Raw genomic sequence first — 20,894 nt, forward strand, 5'->3', positions numbered from 1 at the left:
GATCTTTCAAACCTGGACACCGTTTCATTCACAACACCTGTCCCATCAACCAGGAATCAGAATCAGAAATACTTTAATAATCCCAGGGAGAAATTACTTTCGTTACATGACTCCATATGTAATAGAGTGACTGTAGGACCAGTTTGATATAACACAATTTCATACAATATATATAATTAGGGGGTCCCCGCTCCATCCCGCCATCAGTTTGGGGGTCCTTGGCCTCGAAAACGTTGAAGACCCCTGGTGTAGGGAATAAGGCGTGTATCTTTTAACATGTAAATTAAGAAAGAAAGTATAAAAGTAAGTAAAAAAGTATGTAGAAAGTATAAAAAAGGCTCTGTTCTCCCTGGTGAAGGTGCACTATGAATTTAGAGGAGAAAGAAATTGCCTAAGGAAACCTGCCTCAGGACAACACGGGTGCAGCGGGTGAAAAAAAGAGGCTCTCATTCTAAGTTTGACTGTGTTTAGCCATGTTAGCTTTGCACTTTACTTTGCATGATATAATCCCATCGCTGGTGTCGTAGGTAGCCGAGTGGTCATCTATGACTTAAAGCCTCACTTTTAAATGCCGCTACAGAAACAGATGGTTTTGCTCAAACTTCTGTGGTTTCTTCATATTAGGTAGCTTCTATTTCTGGTCCTGGGGACTGTTTCATATAAGCATTTATTGATTAAAAAACATATTTTGTTTCAGTATTCCTTTTTTATAAACCCTTTCCATCATACAAGGGCTAACTTATTGCAAAACACATGTCAACTGTACTTGTACTTCAATAAAGGCAAAGTTTCCATCCTCTCTGTCAGTGCCTCCATCTGGCCCCAAATGTAAACACTGCTGATACACCCTCTGTTAAAGAGAAAAAAAATAAAATAAATAAATCCAGTGGCAGTGGAGCACTTTAACTTTTTGCAGAAGGAAGTTGCAGGAAAAAAAAATTGTGCTCCACACCAGCCCATCTGCTCCAACCCACACACATAATAAAATCTCATAACACTCCTTATTCAGAATTTTGGAGCTCTGAAGTCATTTCTGGGAAACAGTAGTGAAAGGCAACCTCTTTAGTGATTTTTTTTTTAAAGTTCTTTTTTTTCACGTGCAGATTGCTTCAGGAAAAGTCACACAATACCCTTTTTTTTCCTGAAAAAGAAGAGTTAGGAAAATTGACCTCAAGCTAAGCCGTTTTCTTTTTAGTTGTTTTGTTTTTAGTTGCATTGCACCCTACTTTCTGTTCAACATTCCCGTTTGTTCAATTCTGATGGAATTTGCTGTGTCTCCATGACAGCAGGATGCATTCAAATGCAGTCAGTTTGCTCGGTTTTGTTTGAGCTTGCAGCAGATCATAATACAGCTGTGCAGCGGATAAGGCTGAATGTCAAATTTTCCTCACTTTTCATTTTTCATTCCCTATCTGACCACATCTCCTCCTCCGGACGTGGTTACTGTCCTTATATTCACCTATACTCTGCAGGCAGAGATCGAGTGGGAAAGATCGGGTGTGCTGATGATACACAGGGGAGAATTTATTTGGTTTCCATGGCAAAAGTAACCAGTGACATCGCACTCAGACGGTCAGACATTCCATCTGGTTGTAAAGGAGAATATGAGGCAAGAATCTGGCAGACATGAGGTGGCTCTTAATGTCTTCTTCCCTGCTCACGTCCATTTTCACAAATGCCAATGAAATAATGCTCCATTTTTTTACTCAGCAAAGTGATGACCTCTGTTTTTTTTTAGTGTACTGATGTAGAATCTATTTCAAAAAATGTCTAGAAAATAAATTCATTCGAAGGTTATGCTTTTTTCTTTGGAGCCAAGCTACAAGTATCTTGCTTTTTTGTGTGTTTTATAGAGCTGATTATTTTCTTACACAAATGGAGGCTAAGCAAACTCTTAGGCTATCCATTCGCAATAAAATTAGATTATTCTTCACCTCTGACATAACAAGTAATGTGACCGAAATTAATCTGTAGATAATAATTTACAAAATGTATCTTTTACAGTCTCTAATCAATCAAAACAAATCAATCTATGTAAATATTTTGACGAAAAACACCAAGGAAATTTTTTGTTTTTAGGACATAAATAAGAAAGTAGAAGTTATATTTTGCATTGTTGCTTAACATCAAATTATTAAATCTGATGGTTTCTGTAAAGGTCTTTGCTCAGGGAGCCAGAGTGGCAGTGGGACTTGTATCAGAATTCCTAGCACATAGCCCGAAACCACTAAGCCGCCACTCCCCAAAGCAGGCATTAACGTGAAGGGTCTTGCCTAAAGACCCACACTAGAAGCTCAGTCCCCCCAGCTGGGATACCAACCCAGGCCTCCTGTTTGCAGGATTGGGTGACTTTGCACTTGAGCTAACCAGCTGCTGGTTGAAATACCTGCTAGATTTGGGTTAGATATGGGGAAATAAATGTGGTTCAAAGTTGTGTTCCATATATTTCTTTTTATACACTGAATAAATGTGGATTTATTTTGACTTTTTTATTACTTTAGTGTTAGACTAATCAACTGGTCAGTGATTGAAGTTGAAAAAGTTTGCCTTTGTTGGCTCTGGCCAGTGATGTGTTGATATATAAATTTTATTTTTCATTTTTGTCTCCACAAAATTACCAACAACCTGTTTTGGGGTTTTTTTAATGGACAGAAATGTGATGATTTTATTTTCAAGGAAAAAGAATGAGGGAATTAAAGCTTTAAGTAAAATATTAAGCATTTTCTTCATAGCTGATGCTCTCATTAACCTCTGTTAAGAAATTTTCAAAGGTGATAAGTTCTCAACGTGGGGGGTGAGGTTGCTTGAGCACCCAAATGCAGAGATGAGTGAGGCAGAGATGAGTTCTTGTAGGTTTAATGAAGAAAAACTGAGGCAAATATCCAAAAACACAAAAATACTGAGAAACAAAAACAAGAAAACATCAGGGAAAACTCACATGGGGTGCCAGGGATGAGGAAGCAACTAACAACAAAGAACCAGCACTGAAGAACTGCACAGGGAGAGTATATATGGGACCCAGAAGAAAGACTGGGGTAATCAACTGACATGGAGCTGGTGTGAATGGAAGATGAACAAAACAGAACAGAACAATTTTAAGAACCTAAAGCCATCGCAGAAAATCCCACTGCAAAGTAATAGTAAGAACTTTTTGGGGTGAACATTTACAATGTGTCCCTTTGAGCTCAGAATAACAGCTGAGTCAATTGCTTTATTGAAATGCAAACATATTATGCATTTTATTTGGATTCTATTTCAGAATTTAAATTCAACCAAAAAAAGGAAACAAATTCTATGCCTTTGCAGTAAATAAGGAGATTTCCTCACATAGTAATTTTGTTTGTGCAACATTTTTGGGTTAAAACATAAAAAAAAAAAAAAACATGAGTGAGGGGCGGATGGAGCGTGAGATCGATAGATGGATCGGTGCAGCGTCGGGAGTGATGCTGTTTCTGTATCGGACTGTCGTGGTGAAGAGGGAGCTGAGTCGGGGGGCAAAGCGCTCAATTTACCGATGATCTACATTCCTACCCTCACCTATGGTCATGAGATCTGGGTAATGACGGAAAGGACAAGATCACGAATACAGGCGCTCAAAAGGAGTTTGTTTCGCAGGCTGCCCGGGCGCAGCCTTCGAGATCGGGTGAGGAGCTCGGTTACCCGGAGGAGTAGAGTCGTTGCTCCTCCACGTTGAAAGGAGCCAGCTGAGGTGGCTCGGGCATCTGTTTTGGATGCCTCCTGGTCTCCGTCCTTGGGAGGTGTTCCATTAATGTCGTATTGGGAGGAGGCCTCGTCGAGGGCCCAGGAAATGGATGGATGGATGGATGGATGGATGGATGGATGGATGGATGGATGGATGGATGGATGGATGGATGGACGGACGGACGGAGGGGGGAAAAAAATGAATAAATAAAACCATACAAGTGACGGAATAAATGAAATGGATCAAAATTGGAGGGAGAACAGAGTGCAAGGTGAACAGATAGAAAGTAGAAGTGCTTCTGCCTGAGAGCTGAGCTGAGACTTTCATCATTCTCACCACAGATTGTTCCAGCAGTCACATCCTCTCTCAAGGTCGCTGAAACACTTCTCCAGATTTTTATGAAGCATTGAGTGTTTTTAAATCACCATGTTGAATTTTTATCACAGGGCACAATTGTAGTGCAAAGAATTGGAATTTGTAGAAACTACATAAAAGAGTTAACTAATTTCTTAGGATAACCTCCAGTTGTACATTTGAAAAAAGCCTTAAGCATGCCAAGTATGCGACACAAAACTATGTGGTTCTCTATTTTTTCTTCTTTCAATAAAAATATGCGGATCAAAAAAAAATTACAAAACAGCCTGATACAATTGAGACTTATAAAGAAAAAGTCTGTAACTTTAGCAAATTCCTTGTTATTAATTTTTACTATGTGGTAAAAGACAGTGAAACTGACCCTAAGGTGACTTTTCCTGCACTGGTAAAATGTGTTTTTCTAATTCAAAAATAAAATATGAAACAAAAAATATATAGCTGTCAATTCTTGTAGTTGAAGTTATTTTGCACTTTGTCCAAAGAGCTTCCTTAGTTTAGAGCATGTGAGGATTTCAAGCTTTAAGCTGCTGGGGAAGAACTGCTCTGCGCTTTGAATTTGCATGCACAATAGACTCCCTCAACCAATAAGGCATTTTTTACTGTTGTTGTTAGCCTGGGAGACTAAGGCCTTGTCCACATGAAGCGATGGTGAAACCAACTACATTTAGAACCTTTTTCTGCTGTGGGAAAGTTTGAATCCACCACCTCGTGGCATGTAGATTGCTCAAATAACTTAGTTAGCTACAAACTTGCAGTGTGCATTTGAGAGCACTCTAAACTTTTCTAAACTAAAACTTTTCCACTTGAGAAGTCCTAGATATAGGATATTGACAGATGACAACTTTATTTTATTTTAAATGCAAAATGTTTACATATTTTTTACAATTTTTATATGATTATTTCTCTAAGTGGGTCGTTCTGTCAGCTAAATGCATTTTTTTACAGTCTGTACTCCAGTTAACGATTAATCGATTACTAAGTTAGTTGACGATTATTTCAATAATCGATTAATATGATTAATTGTTTCAGCCACTATTCAATTATTTGTGAAGTTCACACCTGTGTATTTTGCGCCTGCAGAGCATCTATTGACTTTGACAGTATTACCGTGCCACTTACTGGTATGGTTTTATTTCTTTTCCAGCTTTGCCTGGTTTTATTCCTAAGCCTAAGCTTTTCTGTGTGGAAAGCGCATTTTGCTCTGTGTGGGTGTGACTTCAGTCATCTTCGAAAAGGCTTCAAAGAGTTTGAATCTGACTGGGCATGAGGCTCAAGGTTGTTCCGTATGTTTATTAAGGGTGATATGTAAGGCCTCAACCCAACTTTTAGCAAGATTTCCACTCTCTCTTAAACCTATTAACACCTTCTTGCTGCTGACCAAAACACTTCTCAGGCCACATCCAGAGAAAATCTAGTTTAGGTCATCAAATGGGGTCCCATGCAGACGAAGCCTGGTTAAGTTGTCAAATGGGGTCCCATCCAGCCGAAGCCTGGTTTAAGTCATCAAATGGGGTCCCATCCAGACGAAGCCTGGTTTAGGTCGTCAAATGGGGTCCCNCAAATGGGGTCCCATCCAGACGAAGCCTGGTTTAGGTCGTCAAATGGGGTCCCATCCAGCCGAAGCCTGGTTTAAGTCATCAAATGGGGTCCCATGCAGACGAAGCCTGGTTTTGGTCATCAAATGGGTTCCCATCCAGACAAAGCCTGATTTGGGTCGTGGAATGGGTCCCATCCAGAAGAAGCCTGGTTTGAGTCGTCAAATGGGGTCCCATCCAGACGAAGCCTGGTTTGAGTCGTCAAATGGGGTCCCATCCAGACGAAGCCTGGTTTAATCGCTGAATGGGGTCGTTTAAGTTGTCGAATTGGGTCCCATCCAGACGAAGACTGGTTTAGGTCGTCGAATGGGGTCCCATCCAGACAAAGCCTGGTTTAAGTCGTCAAAAGAGGTCCCATCCAGACGAAGCCTGGTTTAAGTCGTCCAATTGGGTCCCATCCAGACAAAGCCTGTTTTAAGTCGTCCAATGGGGTCCCATCTAGACAAAGCCTAGTTTAAGTCGTCGAATGGGGTCCCATCAAGACGAAGCCTGGTTTAGGTCGTCGAATGGGGTCCCATCCAGGCAAAGCCTGGTTTAAGTCGTCGAATGGGGTCCTATCCAGACAAAGCCTGGTTTAAGTCGTCAAAGGAGGTCCCATCCAGACGAAGCCTGGTTTAAGTCGTCCAATTGCGTCCCATCCAGACAAAGCCTGGTTTAAGTCGTCCAATGGGGTCTCATCTAGACAAAGCCTGGTTTAAGTCGTCCAATGGGGTCCCATCAAGACGAAGCCTGGTTTAGGTCGTTGAATGGGGTCTCATCCAGGCGAAGCCTGGTTTAAGTCGTCTAATGGGGTCCCATCCAGACGAAGCCTGGTTTAAGTCGTCAAAAGGGGTCCTATCCAGACGAAGGCTGCTTTAAGTCGTCGAATAGGGTCCTATTTAGACAAAGCCTGGTTTAGGTCATCAAATGGGGTTCCATCCAGACGAAGCCTGGTTTAGGTCGTCAAATGGGGTCCCATGCAGACGAAGCCTGGTTTGAGTCGTCAAATGGGGTCCCATCCAGACGAAGCCTGGTTTGAGTCGTCAAATGGGGTCAGACTGCATTTGAAATCAGCTCTCCCAGCGAATAAGTTTGAAGCTTCTCCCAGCCGTGTCGCAGTCATGATACCCTGATCTGCTTTGCTGAAATAAAACTGCCGTGTTCGTGCCTGCAACCCAACATAACCCCTTTCATCCTTATTAACACACATGTACTGACACAAACAACAACAGTGGTGGACTTCAGAGTTGAAGTTCAGTTTTAGAATCTATGTTTTAGAAGCTATTGAATTTATTGTGGATTTTACTTGTGATACAGGTTCCTACTCTTTTTACATCCTACTTTTAGCTTAAGTTGGTGATGTCTTTACATCCAAGCTTTAGTGTGGATACCTTCTTCACCTAATGCCGGTGAAGTCTGTGTCCCAGGTCAATAACGGCAGAAACAACATTGGATTCTAAATTGTTAAGAGGAGTCTCTTCCCAAAGCTTCAAACTCTTCCCCAACCAGCTCTCAACTGAAAAAAACTCTTTGGATGACAAGTGTAACCTTTAGCAACAAGAAATTAAGTTGTTTTTCTGTCTTTAAAGAGGCATTCGAGAGTGTTTTAATGACATTCCACCTGCAGCCATTAAGGACATTTTTATTTTAAAAAAGGGTACTTGTATAAGCAAGGGAAAAAAACTGAAGGAGTGATAGCAAAGATACAAACAATTTGTAAGCAGAGTGAAAATACTTTTTTTTAACCTTTTGGGGAACTTTTTAAGTCAATCATGTCTGGTTTTATTATAGTCAACCTTTTTAATGTTGGATGGTGGTGTGTTCTTCCCTCTTTGTGTTGTTCATAAATCACTTGTTTAATCACTTGTTCAAAATCAATGGTTGTAATTTATTGTTGCAGAAATCCCTGCCAGTGGTGCACCAAGTTTCTTCCTGGTTCTGCTTTTTTTTTGCAGACAAACCTCAAAGTTTTTTAAATCAAATATCAAGCACTGCAGTCCAAAACTCTCCAGTAAATAAAGATTTTTTTTTACTAATACAGTTTCAAAAACAAGAAACAAGCTGAGTCTTTTATCTCCACTTGCCACTGATATCATTTGTATTTAGTTTCCCTCAAATGTGTGAGTGCATCATTTTTAGAACCGCTGTGCACAGCTCCCCTTCACTTGCCAGCTGGACTCTAGACAACCTATACTTCAGCAGCTGGAAAACTGAACAAAATGTTCTAAATAGAGGAATAAGATTAGAAGAGGAAAGCCAAAATGTAAGGCAAGATTTAGAGTTTTACAGTTTGTTTTTTTAGAAGTTTTAGAACACAAAACATCAATAATGGCCAGCTTCATTTTTAACTACCTTTGCCAAAAAGGCTCCATGCTTTTAGTGGAGTACTCAGTCACTTTGGACTCAGGATGCCTCAGATGTCCTCTCACCATCATTGTGCAGGATTCTTCCAGGCTGTTATCAGCATAGATGAGACAGACTGAGCTACTGTCAGACAGCCATAGTGCAGTGATTTTCCTCTCCTATGGCTTACTTTCCCACCTGACTCTGCCTTTTTTCATTACTTTAAATCGGCACAGCTTACATGCCGACCTACCGGTGCATATTTTCCGATGGTTAGCAGATTGGGGGAAGCAGATTGAGCAGAGAAGTGAATGGGGGAGTGAGGGAGCAGCACAGTAATCAGGAAAAGAGGCAGAGGGGATGAAAGCAGCCACAGAAGAGCCTGTGTTTAGTGGGTTAGTGGTGCGTTGGCCTTCACTTACAGGGAATGGAACTAGTTTGCTGCCAAGATGCAGCAGATGTCAGTCTGTAAACCTACACATCTTTTTTACCGACAACCAAGTGGATATGAATGTCATTAGTGCTGCTCTTAATTACTTCCTCAGCTAAGTCATATTTTTTTCCTTTCCTGTCTCCATATTTTCTCCATACTTTCTTCCTTGCAGCTCCTCCTGTCATCCAGTCTGACCGAACACAGTGATGACTTTCTGTGTGTGTTTTCATCTTCCGACTCAGAATAAGTGGCACCAGACAGGCCTTATAAGGAGCTGTTAGATCATTGGCCACACTGTTACCAAAACAGGACCATATGTGTTTGGCGCTGTATGTATGTGTATAATTGAAACCATGTGTGTTGAGGGGTAGCAGGGAGAACAGGAGTCTGTTGCTAATAGATGTACTGAAGGTCAGATTATATGGTCATGTTAAACACACATACGTACAAACCCTCTTTGTTCTATCTTCTCTCGTATCTGATGCGTTGACTTTAGGTGTGAGAAAGACGTGCTTAGCAGAGAGCAGTGACTTAAGGCCAGATTACTGGCGTGGTGTGCGAATGATATGGGAGCGGGTGGAGCTTCTTTCTGCTGCTGCTCTTTCCTCGTCCTCTGATGGGTTTAGCAGAGCTCAACTCTCTCACTCGGGCTCTCAGCCTCCATCTTTTTCTTACACAGCAGGTCTGGAATGTACAGATGTTTCCTTTTGGGAACGGGCGTCCTACTCTGTTCACACACTCATGGAAAAGTATTAGTGTGAGAGAAGAAAGCTAGGAGTGGGCCCCATGCTGTTCAACAGAAAATCTCACTGCTACAGTGAGAGTTTCTGTGAATTCAGAATCTGTTTACCACACCGACCTAATGAGCTAACTGCACTTTAATGTTGTCGGTTGCTGCTCTGCTGCTTACCAGCAGAATGTTGTCTGTTTTTTGTCTTCTTGCAGCTTCTCGTTGTTAGGGTCTTGCCCTCTGTTTCTGGTATTTTATTCCAACATGCAGCTGCAACTTTGCCATGAAGCCAGAGAGAGGAAACTAAAGTCACTAAGCTCTACACGTCTCTGAAGAACTATCTGCAGATTCTTTTAGTTTTACTTTTTGTGTGTGTAAATATTTTTCTGAAAATCTGGGTTCTTTAAATTGCGTTTACAAGATGGTTAAGCTCCAAAACTAAATTTGTTGTTGAATATTAGAGATTTTGCAGATATATTTTTATACGTACGTTGTTTAGATTTACTTATATCTTTCTACCCCTTTTATAGAATAGAAATGAAAATATCTTTATTGTCCTACAATTGGCAAATTTAAAGCAGCAGAAAGATTCTTGAAAATGGTCACACAAATGTGGACCTTAGAAAAATGTATAAGAATAACATAACTGGTCGGAGTGAAAATATAATCAATAAAATACTATACTGTAAAGTGTTAACATGATAAAACTGTGCACCTGGAGAATAAAATAACCAATATGCAGCTATGGATATTTTTACAGTAATGGATATTTGAAAACAGCAGCAGCATCAGAGATGTACAAAATGACAGCAGCATGTTGTTTAACTGACTAAGGTTTATACCATTACATTGACTTTTACTTGTTTATGTTCCCGGTGGTTGCCACCTTTATTCCACTCTGTATTCGCACGAGTGAAGTCTTTGTTCACTTTACAATAAAAAAAAGAACAAAAAATGTAAATGACACAGACCGTTTCTTAATTCACTAGGACGTGACTACGGACTCGTGTCCTCGCCAAGTATGTTCTTGAGAAGAACACAGGAAAGTATTGACTTGGTGAGAACGGGAGCAAGCAGCATTAACCTGGGTCAATTGGAACAGAAGCGTACACGTGACGTCACTCTTCTAGAGCTGCATTTCACCTCCTGTTATTAATAATCTCTAGATAATAATAAATTCTAACTTTTTTCATTTAGTAGGGGAATAATAATTAACACAGTCAGGTAAACACAAATCAAACACAAACTTTGCCAAATAAAACAAAAAACCCGCCATCAGAGCCAGCGGTACTTCACACACGACTATGATGAGAGAGGGCTGCGTTTAGCCCTGGGTGCTGTTACCCTCGGAGGTCAGCTGGTTGCTGCGATCCTCTCAACTTCGGAATTTTTTTTTTTTTTTATTACGCATTAAATCGGTAAATGCACCATATAGTGACACATTAAAGTATAATATTCTTACCTCAAATGATCTTAAAACGTACTTTTATTGAACAACAGCAACAGAAAAGAGAACTTTAAACTTTCAATGGAGCGCTCCATTGACAGCTGCTGCTGCCGCAGTGCATGCTGGGACAGCTGTCGATCTCAAGAACAGACAGGTCTGCGGTGATGCATACTCGCTAAATAGATAGGGGTGAGCACAACATCCGGGAATTTAGTGCGTTCTTGGCAATTGGAACACTACTCAGGCTGAGGCTGTCGACGTGTCACAAGCACACGAGAACGCTCAAGAACGCATATTGAGAAACGCCCTAAGTTTTGAAAAGTTTGGTATTCATTCTTTTACTGCTTTGTGTGTCAACTGTCACAGTTGCTAAGCGACAGAGCATCAGGGGTAAAAGCCATTAGGTGGAAAGTATTTACAGGTATTCCCGCTTGCAGTACCCTCCACCCAGGTTGTTATTTAAGGTGTGCCGCCGTTTATTCCGAGAGACTTGTTGGAAAAAGAACTAAAGCGTTTAGGGAAACTAACCAGCAGTTTCAAAACAGTAGGACTGGGATGTAAGAGTGATAAATTTAAACATGTTAAGCCTTTTAGGAGATAGGTGTTTATGTTTTTAAACTCTGTGAAACAGACCCTGGAGGTAGAGTCAAATATGAAGAAGCATCTTACATGGTTTATGCCAGCACCAGTAACATTAAATGTTTTGTGAAATTTGGGGATGTTGGGCATAAAAGGGCCGCTTGTTTGCATAAAAACCTGACAGAGCAGGCTAAAACAAATCCAAATAGTGGAGCATCGCTGAATGCTGGTATTCCTCCGGCTGCGGAGGAGGGGGCGTCTCCCCCTTTAACTGTTCTGATGCTGAAGAGCGAAGCAGCGCTATCGATAGACAGCCTATGAGGGACGAAGTCGAGAAACCTGGAAATAATGTTCTGAAATAGTCTTCTGTCAACAATACACAAGTCATTCTACAATTAAAATTAAATTGTGATTCAGAATTTAGAAAATTAAATAATACAATTAAAAAATTATGTGCTCACAGATGTAACAAATAATGATCAGCTTAAACAAAAGAAAGATCAGTTAATTTGTTTTTGTATGAAAGGGCTAAAGGGGCTTTAGTTCAGTCGAGGTTTGTAAATATTAAAGACATGGATGCCCCTCCATCCTTCTTTTTCAACCTAGAGAGGAATATCAGTCAAACAAAACAGCTGATTGGCCTTTGGCTTCCAGGTGAAACTCTGACCACTGATCCCATTAAGGAGCAGGCTGTGGACTTTTATAGGGATTTTTTTCATCGGCAGGACTCTAACAGAAGCTGCATGGAGGCTCTGGTGGATGGTCTTCTTCAACTTTCTGCTGCAGCTCGGGCGATTTTGGATACTAGAGTTTCATTGGAAGAGCTGACTGCTGCTGTTGGACAAATGGAAAGATTCTGGGTCCAGATGGTTTACCTGCAGATTTTTATAAACATTTTTGGAGACTTTTGGGAGAGGACTTGTGGGAGGTTCTTCAGGAGTGCTCCTCGTCAGGAATCTTGCCATCATCCTGCCGACAAGCTGTTCTGTCCTTACTTAAAAAAAAGGAGACCTGACTTTGTTGAAAAACTGGAGACCAGTTGCCCTCCTTTGTGTAGATTTCTAAAGTACTTTTAAATAGGCTGAAGAACATCCTTGAATCCATTTTACACAGTGTGTACCTGACAGATCTATCATGGATAACCTTTTTCTTTTAAGAGACCTGATTAATATCTGTAAAGTATATGAAACTGATATTGGCATTATATACTTGGATCAGGAAAAAGCTTTTGACAGGGTTGATCCTTGTTTTCTGTTTTCTACACTGAGCGCTTTTGGTTTTGGTGATGAATTTATTCCTTTATTGGGTTTAATGAATAAATAAGTGGTTTGTGTTGTTAAAATTGGGGGAGAATGAAGTTGTCCTGTTAAAGTTCAGAGAGGTATAAAAGGGTGTCCCATTTCTGTACAATACAACTGTATTCTATTGCAATTGAAGCCCTTTTACACAAACTGCACTCTGTTTTAACTGGTGTTATTCTTCCAGGTATCCCAAATCATCCAGGTTTAGTGGTCTCTGCTTATGCTGATGATATAAACATTTGTGTCAGAAATCAGAATAATGTAAAGGGTCTTCAATGCTGTTCGGAGCTTTATGAAAAGGTGGTAGGGTGTCATGGAGAGAGTGTGTATCAGACTCTCCAAATAGAAATACTGCTACCTTACAGGGGAAGGCTTTTGGTGGTAAATAACTTGGTTGCTTCGGCACTCTGGCATAAACTGACTGTGTTAACACCACCGACATCTCTTATTCAACGTCTTTGAAGGACTCTAGTGGATTTTTTCTGGTCTGGACGTCACTGGGTGAGAGCTGCTGCCCTGTACTTACCAGTGGCGGAGGGAGGACAAGGACTCATAGACATCACCTCACGGATTGCAACTTTCAGGCTTCAAACAGCACAGAAACTGTTATATGGTGCTGGATTACCTTGGTTGGGCACGGCACGTCTTCTTTTAAGGAAATCAGGATGTATTGATATGATAAACATCTCTTTTTGTTAAAACAAGCATCCTTGGACTTAACTGGTCTTACTCCATTTTACCAGTTCTCACAGATTCTCACTTTTGAGAGGACGGCTGATACATCACCAGGGATGTGGATCTTTGAAGAACTTCTGTTTGAAAACAATTTCATCTCCTCACAGCTGTTGTTACTGGTACTTCAAGATCTAAGATTAGAGAAGCCGGATGTGTGAAGTTGGGTCCTCTGATGAAGTTATCTGTGTCAAACCTAACTGTCTTGATGTGCGATCCAACAGGCTTGTGTTAAGCATGAAAGAAGGAGCCTGTGCTTCTCTACCAGACCATGTCAGAGCATTTTCTGCTGATAGTACTCGTTTTGACCAATGGGATGACGAGTATGAATATGTGTTTCCCTCCATTATTGTCTGCCCTGCAGTGGATCAATGGTGTGATGAGCCAGAAAAGCTGTTGTCCTTCCAAGTTTCACCACTAGATCATTTTAAATTTGTGTGAAGGTTCTGAATTTACATTCTTTGGCAGTGGTGAGGGTGTCAGAGTGGACTGAGGTTTTTGACTCCAGCTTTACCCCAAGAGGCTGTTGGTGGTCCCTGTACAAACCCTCTATTAAAAAAAGGGTGGATGACCTCCAGTGGAGGATTGTACATGGGGCCATAGCTACAGAAAGGTATCTGGCACACCTTAACCCCAGCACTAGTGTTAACCTTCCTTTTTGTCTGCAGCAGGAAGCGTTGCATCATGTTTTTGTTGAATGTTTAAGATTGAATCCTCTTTTTGTTCTTTTGTATCGTTTTTTTAGTGGTGTTAGTGTAGAGTTCTCTAGCTGTATTTTTATTTATGGTCCATGGTATTGTACAAAGAAAACATTTGTTCATATGTTTTTAAATTTCATTTCTGGAATGTCAAAACTAGCAATATGGATATCAAGGGGAAAAAATGAATGGTCATCAAACAGAAGATGCTTTTGTTTTATTTTGAGTATAATTTGAGTTTTTTAAGTTGACAAAGAGCATAGATGTTTTTGTAATTAAATGGGGCGTTAATGGAGTTTTGTGTTCATTGAAGAATCTTTAGTTTTTACTTTTTGATGTTTTTATTTTGTTAACACTATTTTGTTATATTGATTGCTGGATTGTTAATAAAGGCAATTTTAAACTCAAGATTCTTTCTTTTGTTCTTTCTTTCTTTCTTTCTTTCTTTCTTAATTTCTTCCTTCTTTTTTTCCCTTGTGTTCCTGTTACTTTACTATTTTTGTATACTGTGTTGTTTTGTTGAATTGAGATTGTATTTGCTATAAAATGTATTCACACTATTCATTTAGAGTGTTAGCTTTATACTAATAGTCATTTTATCAGCAAAACACTGTGGTTGGAGCAGGTAACGATGTAATTCTAATGCAGGAACAAATAAACAAAAAGAGCCTGATGATGTAAACAGTGATATTTTCTATAGGGCCACAACTGAAAGCATCATCTGTCTTAATGTGGTATGAGGGCTGCACCGCACAGGAGAAGATGGACCTACCATGGGTCTTGAGAACATCTGCTACATCTGGACTCGGTTTATGCTAAAGCAATCCAGAAACAGGACAGATACATCACTACAGATCCTGCACACCTGGGCAATGCACTGTTTGCTCTACTTCCATCAGTAAAACTATACAGGAACATTACATCGAAAACAAATAGGCTCGAATAGTTTAATTTCCAAAGCTATAAAAGTAACCGTCCCCTGCAGGCAAACACTAAACATCCCTGTTAAAAATCATTGAAACCTTCAGCCAACTTCATAGACAGCTTTAGCACAAGCTGCACATAATGTTGATACTACATCCTACATTCCATGCACATTTTTTTTTTTTTCTTATTTACATTATAAGTCTTTTCAAAAGACAATCTTTTTTTTCTTTTTGTATAAGATTTGTAATTGATGATCTATAGTGATTAAAATCAGGTAAGAATGTATGCCTTTGCGTACAAATTAGAAATTATGTGATTTTAGTATGCCTTTGCACAACCTAAATTTCCACACCATTTACCTAGAAAAGAAATATAATTACAGACAGAAAAACATGTTGGACAAATGTCAGTGCATACTGGACGATTCACAATTATAAACATCTTCAGACATCATGTGATTCAAACCCTAAATTTCATTACAGTCAACATATTTTTAGAAACTCTTGGAAACAAATTGGAAACAGCTGTTTTCTATGTTTAAATATTGTGCTGCGTTGTAAGCTTGCAATATGTGCCATACACTTCCACCTATAGTCAGCCAGAATGTTAGGAACTAGGGGAAACGCCAGATGGAATATAAAAGCTGTAAATGACAAACTGAAAGAATAAGGTCTCAGATATAAGGGGCTGAAATGAGTCTCCTGTGTAGAGAATGAGGAGCATCAACTCCTGACAGTCCTGGCAACTGATCAAGACTTCTCCTGATAAAGTGCTTCCCAAGCACCTATACTTCTTATCTGGCCTGGGAACAGTTGGAATTTCTGTGAATAAACTGATCAGTGCTGCTGGGTAGAGGAACAGGATCAGAGCTTCCCTCCTGAACCCATTACCCCATCACTTAATCTCATATAAGCAGAGGACAGTGAAAATCTTTGGTGCTTTATTTCTAAATATGAATAAGACGTGACGTTACAGTCATTTTCATGGTATTAATCAATTTAATATTCACAGGGCTGAGGCAACTCTAGATTTCCTGATTGAAAGAGTTTGTGGTTTCCTGACAGGAAAATATAGACTGGAATCAGCTGAGTTGACATTTCTGTTTCTTTTTTTTTTTTCTCGATGATTAACTGATTTATACATTTTACCGTTGTGTTATATTACACTGTACTATAGCTAGAACAGATTGTGAACTTTGAATTTAAAGGTTAAAAATCCAAAATCTAACACATCGGAATTCAAATCTTTCAATATAATTGAAATATTTCTGTATACAGTAATTGTATTGCTCTGTGGAATTTTGATCTGTATGTCCTCATAACAGGATACCAAGTGGACCTATCATACTGTAAGATGTTATGTCATATAATTAAAACTATATAAATAAATAAACAAATAACTATTGCATCTACACTGATCAAGATATGCAATAATTATACAATAATTGGGTTTTTTCTTTTAAGCTTGCCTTTTTAAACTGTGTTAAAGCAGCTTGTATTCCTGTTACATGATCATGAGCAGAAATGTGGTTACGGCGCTTTGGCACAGTAACCCAGTAGACTAATAAAGAAAATAAATGCTGATTATTTGCAGTGGTGTCAAAAGTGCACACATTTGTTACTTAAGTAGAAGTATTGATACTGCAGTGAAATAAACATTTATAAACATTAAACCGAAGCCAAGAGTAACAAGTAACGTTTGTTTTAAAAATGTAAGGAATAGGAAGTAAAGATACTTCTGTAGAAATCGCAATGAGTAGAAGTCAGAAGTAGAAAGAAAAATAAGCAATGGAGTAAAGTATAGATACCTAAAAGGTGTATTTAAGTACAGTAACAAAGTATTTGTACTTCGTTACTTACTACCTCTGATTATTAATATTCTTAAGTTACGTAGCTCAAGATAACATAGTGCTTGTTCCTTTGTGAAAGTGGATGGTAGTTTTTGCTCATCAGAAAACGGATGTTCTGAAAAGAACAATCTTACTCGGTTGGTCTATTTTTTCAGTACCATACTAAACCCTCAACAGTTGTTCTGGTTGCTTGGCTCTGATCTCCCCTTCTTTTCACTGATAACTAACAAACAACATTTAAGAGTATGTGATTAATGAATTATTTATTCTTTAGGAACAGAGTCAAAGAACATGATAAAGCAGATATATATAATTAGCTGTCTTCATGAATAATAATGCTTAAGAGCACGTGCTTGTGAGGAGTTAATGTCTTCCTTGCTTACTCTTGTTGTTCCAGTTTTAAGTTTTAAGTCCAGAGACTTCCCCATTAAGTTTTAGTGAAAATATTTAGTTGTTTTTAATGTCATCTTTATGTCATGTGCCCTGCGATGGACTGGCGACCTGTCCAGGGTGAACCCTGCCTCGCGCCCTTAGACAGCTGGAGATAGGCAGCAGCTCCCCTCGTGATAAGCCTGACAGAAAAATGGATGGATGGATTAATGTCATCTTACAGTTAAATAATATTTCAATAGAAACATCTGTGTTATGAGTAGTCACAAAAAGCAGATGAGTCTTTAACTCCTCCCTCTAGCTCACATATTTGCATTTCAGGTTTGTTTGTCTCCATTTCCATTTGTATGACTTAAACATTTCAGTATGTTTTACTGTTCTGGTTATATGGGTTTATTATAACCAGGAATAAATATTCCAAACTGTTATTGACCTTTGGCAACTGATGATATTGTCTTTGTGAGTCAATACATGTGTATGGAGCTATTTTAACCGCGGACATATCGCTTTTTTTCCCACAGAGATCTGTCCAAGAACCACATCTCCTCCCTTGATACCAGCCTGCTAGATCGTCTAACTGGGCTCCGAACCCTGTAAGTAAACACTCCTTCCTGTAATAATCTTTTTGACTTATTTATGCATTTATTATTGTGATGAAACACAAATTCCTTTACACTCCTGCTCAAATATGACCGAGAAGTCCACCGTGCAAATTAATTATCAGATCTAGAAATCACAGGTATTTGTTAAAACATCTGGTGCTCTACTATCAGTTAATTTATTTTATGTGAAAACAACATTGCAACATGTTGTAATGCAGCTTAAAAAGCGACACAAAAAAGGACTCCCAGCTTTGACAAATGTCTGCTATTGTGAGAACATTAAAGTTTCTTATGCAGCCACAGTAAATAGGAAAAAGGAATGGGACCAAAGCGCTCTGTTCAATGAATTTCACCAGAAATCAGGTACATCAGTGCTCTGCTCTGAACGGAATAATTAAGATGGAACAATGTCATGGTGAATGCAAACATCTCACTTATTTGAAAAAAATCTGCTAGTGTCTAAATAGCTCGCTGTATGTTCCCAAACACTAATAATCACATAAAGCAAAAGAATCTCCATTTCGTTCACTTAGATGCTAATGTCGCTTTCAGGTGCTGGTGGAAAAAAAATTATTTTGTGATATCTAAACATTCTGTCAGAATTTGGTTGAGGTTTGAGGACCCAAATGCAGAGGCAGTGAGGCAGAGGTGAGTTTCTTGATGATTTAAGTGAAAACAAACAACTGAGGCAGGAGTCCAAAAATCCAAAAATCAAGCATGAAAAAAGTCCAAACAAAACAGAAACCATGGAGACATCAGGGGGGAAACTATCACGAGGAGGAAGACTCAGAGAGATGGAGTTTGAGGAAGTTAGGCGAGGAACCAGCACCGAAGAACTGCACAGAGAGAGTATTTATGGGAGACTGAAACAAAGAGAGGACTAACGAGCAGATTGGGAGCAGGTGTGAACAGAGCAGAGACAGGAAAGGAGCTAGGGAAAAAGGAGAACACAAGAGGGCAGCAGAGAGCGACAAATAAAAATCTGAAAATAACCAGAAAACACAACAAAATAAGAATTAAACCTCTAAAACTAGAAAACATGGAGCAAAGTAAAACTGAATACTTTAAAGAAAACGTAAAAGAACCAGAACTGTGACACATTCTAAAGTGAATTCAACATGTTTTATTCTCAAATTTGGAGACAATCTTAAACATAAATAAAACTAAATCTCCACATTTTACCTTTTTTAAGTGATTATAAATGTTCATGTAAGCTATTTTTAAGGCATTTGGCATCCTTACTTGTTCCACCTTATTTTGTAAACAAAGGTATCTAACTAAATATCCGTACTTTTGTTTTCTTTTAGGTTTAGAACAAAATCAAATCTAATTAATTTGAGAAATTGAATATATTTTTGTTCACTAATGATGGAAGTAGAAAAAAATCCTAATTTTTTTATTTTATCTTGATTGAAGCATAACTAAATTTATACTGAAGCAAGACTTTAAAACTAGTTTAGGTACTGCACCTGCCTTTTCTATTAAGTTATACCAAGGGTTTTTATCATCACTGTTGCCTCACTTATTGATAAGCCTAGGGACAATATATTCTGAAATTATAAATAAAGCGATTTGTTTGGGGTTTTTTTGCTTTTAGTAGTTTCAGCTGATCAGGGGTTAAACTGATATGTATGCAATAATTTTAAATCATACATATGGTTTTAAAAATAAAAGTTTAAAACCATATGTATATAGCATATATAAATCCCTCCACATCAAAATTATGTGCTTCTCTTTCATGGATTATTACCTAAAATTCTAAAAATAATAGGAAATAAAGGTGTACAAAACAAATAAAGTTGACCATAATTTTCCAATCTATGCTAGCTAGTTATTTTACAAATCTTTATGTTATTTACATTAATCAGCAATATTCTTTTGATCAGAGCAACCACAAAACAGGTTTAAATCAGAGGTAAACAGAATTTCCCTCAATTTTTCTGAAGACATTTTAACACCTACCCAGGAGTCTTTGTCATTTCTGTTGGTTTGCACCAGAGGAATATGCAATTGGGACTAATTGGGATGCAGTTGGAACTTCCAAATATAGATTTTTTTTTTATGTGAGCTCCCACAAACACTCCTGGATAGGTGTTGAAATGTCTTCGGGAAAAACGTGCAAAAGTTCAGTAGGTATGATAATATTATTACCATTTATTTAGCAGTTTAGACACGTCGTACACTGTAATAAAACGTACGGCTTTATTTTATGGCATCATATTGTTTTTTTTAACGGTGGATGACATTGTGGGTCAGATCCAGCTTACAGGCTTTAATTTGACACATAATCTTTAAATGTTTAAAATGTCAACTTCCTCTTTGTATTGTTTAGTTTAAGATCTTGATAGAATGAAACGAAAGTTACGCATGTAACTACAGTTCTATGAATCCCGGATGACCGCCAGAGGGCGGTGCTGAAAGCACTGAATGTTCCCTTCGGGCATGCGCAGTTCGAGTAATTATACCAACAGAGTCACACCTGTGACACCGGATGACCACTCAGAAGCTATATAGCCTGGTGTCATCCTTTGCTCTGCTCCTACAGAATCTTCTCGCAAACGCAAGGATTCTGGGTGACAGAGAAGCTCTAGCGGTCATCCGGGATTCATTGAACCGTAGTTACATACGTAACTTTCGTTCTATTTCATCCCTACTGACCACCAGAGGGCGGTGCTGAAAGCACTGAATGACTAATGCCAACAATGTCACAAGGAATCCTGAGCACATACCTCACTGAGGAGGCCCAGCAGAACCTTGTAAAAGGACCTGACCTCAGGGATGAGGGGCAGCCACATTGACACTGTAGAACCTGGTGAAGGTGGTTGGGGAAGCCCATGAAGCAGCAGCACATATTGCTTCCAGCGGAACCCCTCTCAAAGCCGCCCAGGAAGCGGTGACGCTCCTGCTGGAATGTGCTCTCACACCGACTGGCAGGGAGCAGTGACCTGCAGCGTAGGCGTGGCAGATGACACTCACAATCCAATGGGACAGACGCTGTTTAGAAAGAGGACAGCCTAACCTTGGACCCCCATAGCACGTCTCAGATTGGCGGTGGCTGCAATGTACGCCTCCAACGCTCTTACTGGGCACAAAAACTCAGACTCATTCTCAGTTGCACCAGGCTGAGGCTGAAACCGAGCCAGTCGCAATGGCTTGTTACGGTGAAAAGGAGACAACACCTTAGGCACAAATGCAGTATTAGGCCACAGGG

At 39.3% G+C, this 20,894-nt stretch overlaps 1 protein-coding gene across 1 annotated transcript in view; it reads left to right on the forward strand.

Moving 5' to 3' along the window:
- pkd1 (polycystic kidney disease 1 (autosomal dominant)) overlaps positions 1-20,894 on the forward strand; it is a 92,540-nt gene that overhangs the window by 8,929 nt on the left and 62,717 nt on the right. Inside the window, exon 2 of the mRNA XM_015396359.1 lies at positions 17,603-17,674. Coding sequence (XP_015251845.1) covers positions 17,603-17,674 — 72 coding nt within the window. The remainder of the gene's footprint in view (positions 1-17,602; positions 17,675-20,894) is intronic.

This window comes from Cyprinodon variegatus, unplaced genomic scaffold (genome assembly GCF_000732505.1).
Source record: "Cyprinodon variegatus isolate N-32 unplaced genomic scaffold, C_variegatus-1.0 Scaffold792, whole genome shotgun sequence".
NCBI classification, from domain to species: domain Eukaryota; kingdom Metazoa; phylum Chordata; class Actinopteri; order Cyprinodontiformes; family Cyprinodontidae; genus Cyprinodon; species Cyprinodon variegatus.